Source organism: Garra rufa, chromosome 15, assembly GCF_049309525.1.
Source record: "Garra rufa chromosome 15, GarRuf1.0, whole genome shotgun sequence".
NCBI lineage: Eukaryota > Metazoa > Chordata > Actinopteri > Cypriniformes > Cyprinidae > Garra > Garra rufa.
In genome coordinates, this window is record NC_133375.1 from 29,360,830 (window position 1) to 29,377,142 (window position 16,313).

General features: G+C 35.3%; 2 protein-coding genes across 2 annotated transcripts in view; both read left to right on the plus strand.

The window, feature by feature from the left end:
- obscna (obscurin, cytoskeletal calmodulin and titin-interacting RhoGEF a) overlaps positions 1–4,174 on the plus strand; it is a 61,988-nt gene extending 57,814 nt beyond the window's left edge. Inside the window, exons 78-83 of the mRNA XM_073819850.1 lie at positions 553–658; positions 1,782–2,021; positions 2,151–2,374; positions 2,739–2,835; positions 2,958–3,107; positions 3,684–4,174. Coding sequence (XP_073675951.1) covers positions 553–658; positions 1,782–2,021; positions 2,151–2,374; positions 2,739–2,835; positions 2,958–3,107; positions 3,684–3,861 — 995 coding nt within the window. The 3' untranslated portion in view covers positions 3,862–4,174. The remainder of the gene's footprint in view (positions 1–552; positions 659–1,781; positions 2,022–2,150; positions 2,375–2,738; positions 2,836–2,957; positions 3,108–3,683) is intronic.
- A 549-nt stretch (positions 4,175–4,723) lies between these two features.
- Positions 4,724–13,980, plus strand: dmap1 (DNA methyltransferase 1 associated protein 1). The gene is made up of 11 exons (XM_073819402.1): positions 4,724–4,855; positions 5,223–5,327; positions 5,463–5,554; positions 7,360–7,558; positions 7,637–7,795; positions 7,891–8,058; positions 10,095–10,280; positions 10,454–10,525; positions 11,058–11,130; positions 12,581–12,867; positions 13,159–13,980. The coding sequence occupies exons 2-11, from the start codon at positions 5,232–5,234 to the stop codon at positions 13,216–13,218; spliced, it is 1,392 nt and encodes a 463-aa protein (XP_073675503.1). The 5' UTR covers positions 4,724–4,855; positions 5,223–5,231; the 3' UTR covers positions 13,219–13,980.
- Positions 13,981–16,313: the final 2,333 nt, after the last annotated feature.

The window sequence follows — 16,313 nt, forward strand, 5'->3', positions numbered from 1 at the left end:
ACGTCACCCTACATCAGATCTTTGTCATTTTTTTGTTTCTGTTTTCCTCCACTCTGGAGTGGGCCTGCAAATTGTTTGTAGACTACATCTTTATATATAATGCAATCATCTCTTTTTCTAAAATAAATGGAATATTCTCAGAATATAGTCATATCCACCTTATTTTTGCCGTAAGAGCGGACTCAGCCATTTGTAAATCTTATGGGTCTGACTTCCGGTCTCATCTGCGTCCAGCTATTTTTAGCTGTACAAAAGCTTGTTTAGCTGCTTGATTTCGCAAATTGGTCTGTCTTACCATATTATTTAATTGCGTTATCATAATTATGAATACACTGGTTTGTAATTTAAACTGTTTTACTCTATACTGCATGTTGTTATTCTTCTCGTTATTTTCCTATAGCGGATAATAAACCAGATGTCTCGTCCATAGGTTTACTTGCATGTTAAAGAATAAAGTGGATAAGAGAGTTCAATTTAAGGAAATTTAAAGAAAGTGAATTTATTGTAATTTAATAAAATTTAATTTCGTTTTAATATTTTTTTTTATTGCAGACTCTCATAATCCTCTCATTAAAATGGAATCTATTGGGTCAAAGGTCACTGTACCTGGAGGTCTTGGCACTGAGAAATCTTATAGCTTCCTGTCTGAAATCAACAGGTACTTCATATTTGTGACCCTGGCCCACAAAACCAGTCTTAAGTCGCTGGGGTATATTTGTAGCAATAGCCAAAAATACATAGTATGGGTCAAAATTATAGATTTTTCTTTTATGCCAAAAATCATTAGGAAATTAAGTAAAGATCATGTTCCATGAAGATTTTTTGTAAAATTCCTTTTATAAATATATCAAAATGTAATTTTTGATTAGTAATATGTATTGTTAAGAACTTAATTTGGAGAACTTTAAAGGTGATTTTCTCAGTATTTAGATTTTTTTGCACCGTCAGATTCCAGATTTTCAAATAGATGTATCTCTGACAAATATTGTCCTATCCTAACAAACCATATATCAATAGAAAGCTTGTTTATTGAACTTTCATATGATGGATACATCTCAGTTTTGTAAAATTTAACCTTATGACTGGTTTTGTGGTCCAGGGTCACATTTATATATATATATTTATGTATTTTAATATTTACCTCTTTGATAACAGTTATGTAAACTCAGTCTAAGAACTAGTTCAAACTCCCACAACAAATACTTTCAAAATAGTAGTTGGGTTTTGTTGAATGAGTGTGTTTCCAATGAGCGTCAACCCTGTTGGTGTTTTTTGGGACAATATGAACCTTTATAGTATTTAAACTCTATACAGCTATATATAGCTTTAAAGGGACAGTTCACCCAAAAATGAAAATTCTGTCATTAATTACTCACTCTAATGTCTTTCCAAACCCGTAAGAACTTCATTCATCTTCGAAACACAAAGGTATTTTTGATGAAATCCGAGCCGTTTGAATGTTTGAACATTTCAGTTGCATTGTTGTCTATGCAGGGTCAGAAAGCCCTCAGATTTCATCAAAAATATCTTAATTTGTCTTCAGAATATGAACGAAGGTCTTATGGGTTTGGAAAGACATTAGAGTGAGTAATTAATGACAGAATTTTCATTTTTGGGTTAACTCTATCCCTTTAATGAATTCATATAAATATAAAAAGAAAGCAGAATTCCTCACTCACAAAACAGTTACTACCATTGTTTACAGTTCTTTTTTTATGTTGTTCATTTATCAATTTTTTTATTAACTACATTTAAGTACAAAACTTTGTCTCTTTCGACAGAGGCCGTTTCAGTGTGGTAATGCAGTGTGAGGATAGCCGCAGCTCCCAAATATTGGCCGCTAAGATAACACCCTACAGACCAGAGCAGAGGCAGTTGGTTTTAAGGGAATATCAACTGCTTCGCCGACTGAACCATCCTCGAATTGTCCAACTGCAGTCGGCCATCCTCACCCCCACCTGCCTGGTGCTTATAGAGGAGCTGTGCTCAGGACGAGAGCTGCTTTATAACCTTGCAGAAAGGTGAAAGCAATAATACTATTTAAAGGGAGCTGTTAAATTACAAATGATATATTCACAGATACAGATATAGATTATCTATAAATCAGTGACCATAAAATGACCTGACTTTTCACTTTTGATGGCCTATAGGAATCTATATTCAGAAACACAGGTGACTGACCTACTTGAGCAGATTCTGAGTGCTGTGGATTATCTGCACAGTCGACGCATTATACACCTGGACCTCAAGTCAGACAACATGCTTGTGACGGGCCGAAATGTTGTGAAGATTGTGGATTTGGGCTCTGCTCAGCCCTTCGTTCCAGGACAGGCACTAAATATTGAACACATAAAAGAAATGACAGATAATAAAGGTATATCAATGATACTGTAGACTTTGTTTTATGTTTTGTTTCAATCGTTATAGATTACTGTTGCGAAGTTTGGTTGACAGTTTAGTTAGATTGTGTAATGTAATAAGTGCTTACCAAACTTGCATTTATTTGATCAAAAAAAACACTACCAGTCAAAAGTATTTGGACATTGAGATTTGATGTTTTTAAAGAAGCCTCTTCTGCTCAGCAAGCCTTTTTTTGATCCAAAATACAACAAATGCAGTAACATTGTGAATATTTTAGTACTTAAAATAAGTGCTTTCTATTTGAATATATTTTAAAATGTAATCTTATCACCAAAAAAACTAAGTTTTTGAAAAATATTTTCTGTTCTCTTTGTTAGGTTATATTGTCCTTCCTAAAGCTCCTGAAATCTTAGAAGGACAAGGAGTTGGACCTGAAACTGATATCTGGGCTGTTGGTGTTTTGGCTTTTATAATGTAAGTACTTTAATTCAGTAAAACTATAACTGTAAAGAATAGTTGCAGAGCCATTAGGGGCATCCATATTGTTCAGCCATTGTATATTGATTTCCTCAATTTACTTTAACTGTCATTTTTAGGTTGAGTGCAGACAGTCCCTTCAATGCTGATATAAATTGGGAGAGGGATCGAAACATCAAAAAAGGCAAGATCCAATTTAATCGTTGTTACCCAGGTCTCTCCGAGGGAGCCATCAACTTTATGAAGAACACCCTGAGCAACAAAGCCTGGTAAAATTCACAGATGATGTTTGCTTACTTTGAGTGTTAATATCCAAACAACAGACAATGAGATTTCATGTCATCATAGTTGGATGAACCTTTAATGGCAGACTAATTAGATGAAAACATCAGTAATATATTCATGACTTTTCACCAGTAGACCCAAGAAAACCAATAGTTATTTAGGCATAGTTCACCCAAAAATGAAAATTCTGTCATTAATTACTCACCCTCATGTTAGACCTTTGTTCATCTTCAGAACACAAATTAAGATATTTTTTATGAAATCCGAGAGCTTTCTGATCCTGCATAGACAGCAGCGCAACCGACATGTTCAAAGCCCAGAAAGGTAATAAGAACATAAAATAGTTAAAATAGTCCATGTGACATCAGTGGTTCAACCTTAATGTTATGAAGCTACGAAAATACTTTTTGTGTGCAAAGAAAACAAAAATAACGACTTGATTCAACAATTTCTTCTTTCTGGCTGAACTGTCCCTTTATCCTGGTTTAAAACGATGTGTTGACTGAATCTGTTATTTTGTAGACATAGACACTATTTGATGTGGCTTCATGTTTCACCAGGGCAAGACCGACAGCAGCAGAGTGCCTCCAAAACCCCTGGATACAAGGAGACCGTTCTCTCTCCAAACACACAGACTCTGTGGTCTGTTTCTCAACAGACAAGCTGCAGGCCTATCTCAGGGAACGAGAGGTCAAGCGAGACCACGTCCGCACAAAAATTAATCTGCCCTTCCTATAATACAAGGGAGAGAACATACTTGGAGGCTGAAAGTGATGTGTGAAACTGTGAAATGCTTTTTGTAGTTTTTTAAAAAGCTATGCTTTCATCTACATGAGGAAAGATTATGATGAAAAGTTTAAGCCGTAATGATAATCAATTATATTTCTTTCGATAACATTTTTCAATAGGTGTAATCTGGCAATCTGCATGACATGACTTTAATTATTGCTTTGGAATCATTTGAACAGTGGCACATTACTTAAATAAACACTATTTTAAAGTAGTGTAAATAAATTGGTTATATGGCTTTTGGTATGCATATCTATATCTATATCTATCTATCTATCTAGATACGTTAATGTAAAATGTAGAACAGGTCATCACTGCATTATAAATTTTTCTTTTTCTTTCTTTTTTTGCCTTGTGTTGTTAAAATTCTATGGCACTGCTCTATCAGGGACAACTTTTCTGTATGATTTACATGTGGTTAAATGCAGTATTTTATTCATCAATTATGTTTTTTTCTCATTTTAATGCAAATTTACTTAATGTATAAGGATTGGTTTTGGATTGTAGATTTTATAAGAGTGGTAACAAATTTAGGGGTTACTGTTGCCTCTCTGCTGCGACTGTAATAGTTTTACAATGCATGCGTTTTTATCTGCATTACTGCAAACTGCCATGCGCTTACAATAAATGTTTTATTACTCTCTAAAACGTGTTGTTTTGTAGTTTGACTCTATACAGAGACCGCTGATATTTTTTAAAACACACAAACCGCAAAGTAAGGCATTTTATAAACACTATTCGAGGACAGTATTGTAGCTGCACGTCTTCTTTTGTCCGATAGGTGGCAATCTTTTACCCAAGTGTGTCAAGACGCACATGGAAGCTTACCATCGAAGGGGAGAGCTGCATCCGCCGTTGAATGTAGCATTTCGGCTAACACCGACCCGTAAATAAAGACAAGCGTATATATTTTAGATACACAGACTACCTGTGTTTTTCTCAGGTAAGATCAAATGTTACTTTTAATACCTTTATGGTTCATAAATGCAGTTATAGAAGCACTATAATAGCTGAAAACGGCTCCCGCCTGAGGTACATGCAAGCTCATTGATTCCAAGATTCGAGATTATTAGCGCTTCGTTTATTAGCTATCATTTTTTCTTTATCTTCCGCTTGCTCAAACAGACCCAGCGCACAATTTCGAACATTTAACCCTGATGTATTGTCTGTGTCAAGAAGTAATGATTGTCAGATATACTGCAGCGAATGGTTCATCTCTCATATAACAAAGACGGTTCTTATTTTCAAAAGCAAACCAACCACTTAATTGTATATGTATATTGTGCTAACCATTTTGTCTGAACTATTAGTCCCTCATCATGACGACCGGTGCTGATGTGAGGGATATTCTGGAGCTGGCAGGTGGAGACGATTCAGGACCCATCAGCAAGAAGGACATCATTAATTCAGACAAGGTAACCCGGTCACAGATGAGAACCCACACTATTAGATTTTTGACTATTGATGGAGCTTTAACATGGGTTTTATATTTTACTTTGACACGCTTTAGCTTTGTATTATTGAGACAATTCTCATTCTGCTTGTTGTAGAAAAAAGCCAAGAAAGTGACAGAGACATTAACCTTCAAGAGACCAGAAGGAATGCACAGAGAAGTTTATGCCTTGCTGTATTCAGACAAAAAGTAAGTTGGCTGTCACGACTCTTCAGCTCACTGTTTTAGAGGGTTTGCATTTATGGCACATTTTGATCAGTTACCCGGATGCACGCCATACTGGCAATACTCGGATGTAAACAACAGCATGGATTGCACGGTTAATGTACTACTGAATACGTTCTGCTAATTTATGCTGTCTAAACCATGGAAAAAACAAGTGGAAGCTGCTAAATCATATAGAGCAGCGGTTCCCAATTCCAGTCCTCGCGACCCACCGCTCTGCACATTTTGTGTGTTTCACGCATCGCTTCCGACGTTTGTTCTATTCCAACGTTACTGCCCTTCGAAGTGGACATCACAGGATATTCCGCCATTATTCATTAGTTCGAAGCGAGCGTATGTGTTCCATTTGAAGGTCATTAAAGCGTGCGACACGTAAATTTAAAATGCATTTATTTACAGATGCACTTATGTCACACTTCTCTAGTAAGTTTCATCTGTGTGTGAAGACGCTATATGCGGTGGCGTAGCGCAAATATGTGAATGAATGTTTCGAAGTATAGTAAACAGATTTCCCCCGCTTAGGGAGCAGGGAGCAATGAACACTTTGCAGGGACCGTGTCAATCGGATCGCAGTTCCTGCACGGACCTCACTTCTAATGAGCTGGTTATCTGAATCAGGTGTGTTAACTAAGAGAGACATGCAAAATGTGCAGAGCGGTGGGGCGCGAGGACTGGAATTGGGAACCGCTGATATAGAGAAGCACTTAGTAAGGAGAAAAGGGTGCAATATTTTGACAAACTAAAGTTAATAGATGGTAAAGATATGTACGAGCAGTATTAATTTAAGAATATATTAGCCTAATATTTCACCTACCTGAACGAAAATGATAAGAACAAACACGAATGTTGTCAAGATTCTTGCCCTGGAAATCCTGGTTCAGTTTGGCCAACAACAAACACCTTTTGTTCCAGTTTTTCCACACTCTTCTCCTTGATTTGTTATCATTTTTGGCAGTCTGTAGTACTCCAAATGTTTTTCCCGGTCTGACCGATTAGTACAGCCCAAAATATGACAATTTATCATGTTCAGCAGCAATAATCAGCAACAAATGCGAGTTTCATTCAGTTCAGTGGCATTGTTTACATTCAGTGCTGCCAATATGGCCGATTGATGACGTGTCGTGAAAACACACTATTGCCCATATTATGAAATGATATCAAATTGATTCCTATGACTAATGACAGATAATTTTGCTGTTGGCTAAATAAAAAGAGAGTGACATGTTTTGTTGTATTGGTTTTATAGCGAAGAGGTTTGTATCAGTTTATAGCTCTCATAAAATTTCGTTATAGCTGTATAATTCCCAGCTCTTGTACATGAAAATATGTTTTGTAAAGTACATATACACTTTATATACAATGCTATTAAAAAGTTTAGGTTTGGTGCTTTTATCCTATGGTTGCCAAGGCTGCATTGGTTTAATCAGAAATACAGTGAGAGAGTAATATTGTGAAATATTATTACAATTTAAAATAACCTCGTTTTTTACAATTTTAATATAATCTAAAATGTATTTCATTTATGTAATGGCAAATCTGAATTTTCAGCAGCCATTACTTCAGTCTTCAGTGTCACATGATCCATCATAAATCATACTAATAAGCTAATTTGATGCTCAAGATACATTTTTTTTTCAGGATTCTTTGAGTAGAAAGAACAGCATTCATATGAAAAAGACATTTTTCATATGCGGTCTGTGGATGCTGATATTGTTACATTGAAAAATGACAACATATTATTAATTTTCAAATGGTTTCCCTTCTTTCAGTCGGGATGCCCCTCCCCTGTTACCGAGTGATACTACACAAGGCTACCGGACAGTGAAAGCAAAATTGGGCTGTAAGAAGGTGCGGCCGTGGAAGTGGATGCCATTTTCCAATCCAGCCAGAAAGGATGGAGCCATCTTCCATCACTGGAGACGTGCAGCAGAAGAGGGAAAGGACTACCCATTTGCTCGCTTCAACAAGGTAGGGAAAAGAGGATGAAAATTTGACATTAAAATCATTCTCATTGCATGTTATTGAAAATATTTATCCTGTTTCAAGACTGTGCAGGTGCCTGTGTACTCAGAGCAGGAGTATCAAATGTATCTTCATGACGACGGATGGACGAAAGCTGAAACAGATCACCTGTTCGACTTATGCAAACGTTTCGACCTGCGGTTTATTGTTATCCATGATCGCTATGATCACCAACAGTATAGAGTAAATTCCTCTTCATGATTCAGCCTAAAATAGTAACTTGACCATGTTACAGTTTACTTCCTTCTAATCACATTTCCTCACTGTTATTATTATAGAAGCGCTCTGTAGAGGATCTTAAGGAGCGTTACTACAACATTTGCGGCAAACTGACAAAAGTTCGGGCAGGAACAGGGACAGAACCTAAGATCTACATATTTGATGCTGGTCATGAGAGACGAAGGAAAGAGCAGCTTGACAGACTTTTCAACCGCACTCCAGAGCAGGTGAGAATGCTCAGGCCAAGGCTGATCTTTATCAGTCTGCTTTGGATGTTGCAATTCCTTGTTTCTATTTGATTTTTAATAAAATTCTATTTTATTTGGGCCGTGTGGAGTAATCACAAATGAAAATCCATGAAATGCATTACTAGACTGTTTTCCAATGCTGCATGATATATTAAACCCATATTTTTTTTTTCTATACTCTGTTTTAATGGTTCCATTAAAATTTAATAATGAAATGCATCTCCAATTAATTGACTTTATAAAAAAAATTTTTTTTAGAAATGTGGTGTATTTACATTTTTCTCCTAAATAAATTCTGGTAAATAATATTTCTGGTAAAAAACTCCTTAAAAATAATGTTTTGATTATAAATGTATTATTATTATTAGTAGTAGTAGTAGTACTTAGTAGTAGTACGATTATTTTGGTCAATATTTTAATCATGATTATTTAACACGATTATAACTGGGTCCAAAATGTTATATTAGTGATTAATTTACAGATAGCAATACAACAGAAAAAAGATATATTGATACTTTTATGCAATAAAACAACATCTTCACCGTAAGAATTAAACATGCTTTGTTTCTTATTAAAACTACAAAAGTCCTTCATTTAAGAGCAGTGAGTGTTTTTTCTCTTTGTATTTTTACGTTTTATTAATATTAAGCACAGAGACGGCAGAAAGAAAATGATTTTTTCTCTTTTATGATCATTTAAGACATAACTGACAAGGGTTTACATGAGTAATCACCAAGCGCCTCATTTTGAAATATTGTGTGTATTTGACAGTTTAGGGGTGCACCTTTAGCTAAAAGATAACTTTACATGTCTGTGTTCTGCTCCATCTCTGAGCGCATACACACAACAGTGCAAGTTCTCTTTCTCGCTTTTAAAAACACAACATCAAAGAAACATTAATAAATCAAGCACGTCCCGTTTTCATGTACATATATATAGAGGCGTCAGAGGCTGAAAACACAGCAAGCGTCACACATTTCAGTATGTGTGTAGTAAATAAAATCGCATTTCTGTCCATTCATTCATACAGAGGTGCACAGAACATGCAGGAATCATATTTAAATAGTTTTTTTTTTTTTGTAGCTTAATGTTCACACACACTAGTCCATGTCACATTTTGATTTAAGTGTACTTGCCTACTTTTGATTTATCTATCAAAAAATATACAGTAAGTTTCATTTTTATGACTGGATTCTGCAATTTCGTCTGCATTTTCCGCATCGCCTAAATCATAGGGCCTTATAATAATCCGATTACTCGATTAATCGTCAGAATAATCTACAAATTACTCAATTTCCAAAATAATCGTTGGTGACAGCCATACAGTCTGCATAACAATTATTGCAACAGTGATGCAATATATTGCAGTGTATTTGTGCATTTTAAAGTTAAACATATCAGTCAGGTTTACTTTGAGTGTCTAATTGAACATTGAACATAATTGAGTTGTGAGTGTCTCAGTATTCATTACATTCATAATATTTTTAGAAAGCCAAACAATTAGAATATACTGTTGTTATTAGGGCTTTCAATAATGATTACTAATGTTGATCATTTTTTTGTGGGAATAAAAATAGACCTAAGCAACAGACTTTATACATTTTCATATATAATATCATTGAGGCAATCATAATTGGTGTGCGATCAATTTCTTGTTTAATATTGCCTAAACTACATTTAATTCAAATGTTCACTTAATCGTTAATATTTGGCCACTTCTTTAAGATAGAAATGCTACAGCTACTGTCATTTTTTGAACAAAAACTAAAGCAAAATTCATAGCGAGGGTTTAAACTTGTATTTCGAAGTCGTGATGAACAGTTAGCTTTAAAGACCTTTTATTATTGTGAGACATGTAAAAATATTTTCCATTCATTATGAAATTGAGACTGTGGCGGCTGCCAGAGTGTTGTTAATTAACGGGACAAGCTGGAGATAATGGTGTAAGTTCGTAATAAGTGATGGGAACAAGCTTGATCTCATTTAGATGATGTGCTTCCTTTTCCTTCCTGTAGGTGGCAGAAGAGGAATACCTGGTCCAGGAGCTGAGGAAGATTGAGACGCGTAAGAAGGAGCGTGAAAAGAAGGCCCAGGACCTCCAGAAGCTCATTACAGCCGCTGACACGACGACAGAGATGCGCAGAGCTGAACGCAAAGCCACCAAGAAGAAGCTGCCGCAGAAACGAGAAACAGAAAAACCTGTAATTATCTCTTTATTTACCCGTCAAACTATCTAAATTCAATCTGGATGGGGAAAAATCTATTTTGTGCTTTCTTTGCAAAATTAACAACAACAACAACAACAAAAAATCTGTAAAGTTTAATGCTTCCTAGCACTTGCTTCTCTAATGCCCTCTCATTTGTCCAATGGCAGGCTGTTCCTGAAACCGCAGGCATCAAATTCCCAGACTTCAAATCTGCTGGTGTTTCACTACGGAGTCAGAGAGTAAGATCAACTTACACGCTTCAACAAAACTGACCCCTGATCCATTTCTTAATATACGATCTATGCAGAATATTATGATACATCCCTCTACGCTGCAGGACTCAGGAGCCTGTGGCATTTAACTTCTCTCTCATTAGCCAGGAGTTGATTGATTCACACAGTCATAGGTAGAGTAATCTACCCCCAGGAAGGCATCCCTCTTAAAGAGTAATGAAGGGAGGTCGCTCTATATAAAACGCATTAAGGATGGTACTGGGGTAGTGTATGACTCAGATGTGGCTGGTCATCTGTTAGTCAGACTTGGGTGCATAAACATGTTTTGATCTGCCCTCTCTGAAGTGCATTTCAGGGGTATTATGAATGAAAGATGACCCCATTTTTATTCCATTGCTCCCACAGATTAAAGGTGTTAATGTTCCAGCTAGTTCCAACACCTCATGGATTAAAACATGAGCACACAAGCGCAACTTGAGTTTACTGAAAGTTTATTTAATATTATAGATTTGGTTAACCAATGAATTTCTGTGCTTAGATGAAGCTGCCCAGCTCAGTTGGACAGAAGAAAATAAAAGCGATTGAACAGATCCTGACGGAGCAAGGAGTGGGTAAGTAGCGTTTTTAGAAGTGTTGCGTCTGTCTTCTGAGTTCTGCTCACCATATGATTGTATAACCATTTCTACTAAACGGTAATAAACAGGTTCAATCTAAAAATGGTATTTATTTCAATTCACAAGCTCTTGATTAAGTTGATTAATTGCATATGATGAAAGATTTGATTCTTGCACTTCCATTTCTTTTATAAAAATAATATAACCTTGTATTAAATTTTTTTTTAATGATGAATTACTGTAAATCCCATTAAATAGTATAGATTTTGAGACTTATGAATGGGGCTTATTAATGTTTTTTTTTTTTTTTTAATGAATGATGAGCATTATATGGACAGGCTTAAAGCACTTATTTATTTGTTGAATCGGTTAGAATGTTTGAGCTTTGTTCCACTAAAAATAACTTTTAAAAGAATAATTTGTGACTCATGATTATGCTGTATGCTATTGCATGAAGCCTATTGAGTTTAAAAGTGTGGGATGCTCATTAAAGTTACATTTATTTGATTAGAAAAACATAAGTAATATGAAATATTTTTGCAATTTAAAATAACAGTTTTTTATTTTAATATACTTTAAAATATAATTTATTTATTTGAGGCAAATCAGAATTTTCATCAGCTAGTCTTTAGTGTCACATGTCACATCGTCAATGTTGGAAACATTGAGTTTTGCTGCTTAATATTTTTATGGAACCTTTGATACTTTCAAGATTCTTTGAATAAAAAGTCACAAAGAACTGCATTTAACTAATATAAGTTTATATTAGTTTTTATTATATTTGCTCTTTTTATTAATTTAGATTTCTTTCAAATAAATGCTGTTCTTTTTAAGATTTTATTCATCAAAGAATCCTGAAAAAAGTATCACAGGTTCAAACTGTTTCGAACACTGATAATAATACAGCATATTAAAATGATTTCTGAAGGATCATGTGACACTGAAGACTGGTGTAATGATACTGAAAATTCAGCTTTGCATCACAGGAATGAATTCTATTTTAAAGTATATTAAAATGGAAAACTGCTATTTTAAAAAGCAATAATATTTTACAATATTACAGTTTTTTTTCTGTATTTTTAATCAAATAAATGTGGCCTTGGTGAGCAGAAAATACTTTTTTTTTTTTTTTTTTTACTTACTGATCCTAAACTTTTGAATGGCACTGTACATTTATATATAAAATATATTTGTGTTTTTACTTATATTTTTATTATATTGTTTCACAATGCATTGCCTTTTTATCTCATACCATTCAGTTCAGACTTTTACTCTGGTAAAATATGACTTCTTTTGCCATGGTGTGGAAATAAAATAAATGATCAGTCATGGAATTTTAAGAATTTAAGAACATTTTACCCAGCAATAGTGTTCTTTATTTATCCAAACAAAATGATAACTACACAGAATTTGCATTGAACAATCTCTTTATTTCTTCCTTCAATAGACCTTAACCCAATGCCCACAGAGGAGATTGTACAGATGTTTAATGAACTCCGCAGCGACCTGGTCCTGGTGTACGAGTTGAAGCAGGCCTACAGTAACTGTGAGTACGAACAGCAGATGTTGCGGCACCGCTATGATGCTCTGCTGAAAGCAGGGGGCGCCGTCACACCGCAGAGCGAGAGCGGTGGAGCACCTGACAGTCAATCCTGGCCCGGCGCTGATGACATCAAAATCGAAGCCAAAGAGCAGATTATTGATGTGGTTGGAGCTCCACTCACTCCAAACTCGGTGAGTTTTTAGAGGGAAGTTCGTACAAGTACCTGTCTGTCAATTGCCATGACTAAATAAATTATAGACTTGGTAGTTTATATAATATAACTACTTTAGTGAAGCATCATCATGCAATTTTATCTCCTTTTAAACATTATTAATCATACATTGTCTACTGATGTATTGATTTAAAGTATACATTTTAGTTTACACAATTATAAAAGCATGTCATTTTTTTAATGATTTCATAAATCTGATTTTAATTCCTCTGGCATTAATATTTCAACATGGTTTCTTCTATTTGCACAGCGCAAACGCAGAGAATCTGCCTCGAGTTCTTCATCTATCAAGAAGGTGAAGAAACCGTGACATAAATGACTTTGTAAACTCGATTGGACATTTTTTGTAAGAGGATAGGGAGGTTTGTGGAGCTCTCCTAAGTGATTGCCTGCTTGAGGGTCAGAGGGTGAGGTTGTGGTTGTGGTTGTGGTTGTAGGTCATCTGTTATCTGCTCTTTTGATGACCGCTCTCTGGCTCTCTCTGTTAATGTATTCAACACAATGACTGCCCTCTCTGTCCGCCGCCCCTCAATCCCCACCTGCTTCCCTCCTCTCTCCATTCGCCAGTGCGAACCTGTACCATGACACAGACCACCCTTGACAACCTATTCCATTATACCACCTCTTCTGTCTAACCAGGCAGCCCAAACCCAGATGAACTGTAAATTGGCAGAGAGAGCTAATCGGCACATGACAAGACAGAAGCAAGTAGACAGAAAAAAAGAAAAAGAAAAGTCTGCTTGTCTGTCTGAAATGTGAACGTATGCTGGACAGATGGTATGAGTGAGTCTGGATCCTGTCGGGGAATTTATTGCAAGAGTGTTTGCTTTTTGGCTGCATCCTTAAACAGCAGGCTCTGGAAAAATGTCTCAGTTTTTGGAGGTGTCCCTGTCTAACTGGCATCTTTACATCTGCCATTTTGATTTGCCCATTTTCACAGTAGAGCTGCAAACAGAGCTCTTGTATATTGAGCTCATTACATGTCCTTGTGTTTAATAAATGTTTTTTTTTTTTTTTGTCTAAGTAGATCCCTTTAAATTTGTTAAAGTGTAATGAAAGGAAAAAACTGAAAGATGTTGTATTCTCTCACTGGTTGTCATCTAGGAGGCAGAATATTAATGTTCATGGATATCATGTCCATGATTCAGTGTTTGGAATGTGATTGCTATTTAGGTTAGGGTCTGTTTTAGATCAAAAAAATGTAGTTGTAAAACACTTAAAGCCAAGGTAAAATTCTCAACCTCATTTGACAGTGAACCTGAAAGCGTTAGCTGAACACACCCATCCGTTGATTTGTTCCGTGTATTTCGCTCCGCGTTTGTGAGGCACTCGGCACGTTTTAAATTAGCTGTCAAGAACGCGCATCAATAACGTACACGGCGCGAGCTCTGCCGCTCGTCATCGCCACTTCATGAATTCGCCGCGATAAAGACATCTCCAGTAAATTCATTACAGTATTGAACATGACAGGAAACATTTATAATTTACATGTCAACTCTGCGTAACCCGTGATAAATTTATTCGAGAGCGTAAAGAGCGGCAGTGAGCCTCTCAACTGAGGCAAAATCACAACAGAAGACCAACTGAAAGGTTTGCTATTAAAATGTATTGTATATGACTAATCTATTTTAATTTTGAAGGTAAAAATTTGTTTAATTATCGATAGTTGATATTTTTATTTTATTAAAATGTCTTATGGTATGTGTATAACTTAACGGCCATTTAGTCCAATGACAATAATATCCAGTGATACCTATAAAGTTTGAATATTTGTTTTAATTAGGAAAATAAAAAAGTCCCCACCACAGCTTATAACGATAATTAACTAAAAAGCTTTAATAATAGTTACAATTCTATGAGAACATGGAAGTCCACACCAGCTTTACTGTTTATGCCACAGAAAGATGTGGTTGGAATCACTTGGAGAATGATTTTGGCTTTCAGAAGGCCCGTTCTCACCAACAATGGTAAGTAGCCTATAAATATAACTATAAGGGTCCTTAATGTTATTGTTATCCACCTTATTTTTCTGTAAACGTGGGAGCAGCTGTTTGTAAATATAATGGGTCTGTGGTCTCATCCGTTTCCAGCTATTTTTTGTGGTGCAAAACAGCTTGTTTTACTGCTTGATATTGCAAAATTGTGTCTTACCATATTATTTTAATGTATTATCGTAATTATGAATACACTGGTTTGCAGTGCTAACAGTTTTACCGTTTACCGCACTTGTAAACGTTGTTATTCTCGTTATTTCCCTACAGAGGATGAAACGGATGTCTCGCACATTCACAGAAAACGGCTTGCTCCCACGTTGAAAAACATGGTGGATGGTTCTCTTTGATATTAGCGTCCACACCAACTGATGACGACATTTTGTTTATTGTGAGTGTGTGCTACAATTCTTTCGTTTGCTGCTTTAAATGTTCAAGCTCTTGCAAGTCTGCATTCTGATTGGCTGTCATCACCTGGAAAAAGTGTACTGAATGTGATTCCAATTTTATCTTTCCCGTGTGTCTATATGTCTCATGAGCGGCATATTAATGTAATTTACACAATATTACACAAACTATAATGTCTGTTACTTAATATTAGCAATGTGCAGTGTTGGGGAGTAACTAGTTAACGGAATTATGTAATTTAATGACAAAATAAATGTAACTGTAATCTGTTACAGTTACTGAGGGAAATGTGTAATTAAATTAGTTACTTGTAATTGTTAAAATGTTAACAATTACAAAGAGGGTTACATCTAAATGTTTTATTTCAAAAATTGCATTGACTGGTCCTTAATATGACACACCAATGTTTTGGGAGTTTAAGACAGAATAGGACACATGCTTATTTGATAACTGTTTTATTTCCTATTTGAGTTTATGTATATGCTTTATTTTTTAACAAGTTAGATGCATTTTCTTCATAGCTATGCAAAGATTTGATTTCAAAAACGGTATCATAGCTTTTAAACTATATCTTATGATTTTAAATCTGTTTTTATCAGAATGTTCTCAGAGATGTGCTATAGTCTGATTTTGTGGTGGCTGTGCTTTAAAATGAAATTATGATCTCAATTCAGGTGAAGAAGGATTTTGAAAATCTGACAGTAATTAGTGTTGAGTACTACTGTAAGGTTAACCTTGTCTGCTTTAAAGGTTTGAAAATGATTATCAGTAATCAAAAAGAAATCAAATGTAATCAGTTACATTACTTTCATGAAGTAATTGAAATAGTTACACTACTACTTACATTTTAAATGGGGTAACTTGTAATCTGTAACCTATTACATTTCCAAAGTTACCGTTCCAACACTGGCAATGTGATATTTTTAACACATAAATTGTACATAAGTCATAATGGACTTACATTTCAATCAAAAGTCAGGATATTTTCTCAGCTTCTAAAGAAACC

Coding starts and splice junctions, on each gene's coding strand:
- dmap1 (XM_073819402.1), top strand. CDS start 5,232: ATGACGACCGGTGCTGATGTGAGGGATATTCTGGAGCTGGCAGGTGGA. Junction 5,555..7,359: donor TTGCTGTATTCAGACAAAAA/GTAAGTTGGCTG, acceptor CCCTTCTTTCAG/TCGGGATGCCCCTCCCCTGT. Junction 12,868..13,158: donor CTCCACTCACTCCAAACTCG/GTGAGTTTTTAG, acceptor CTATTTGCACAG/CGCAAACGCAGAGAATCTGC.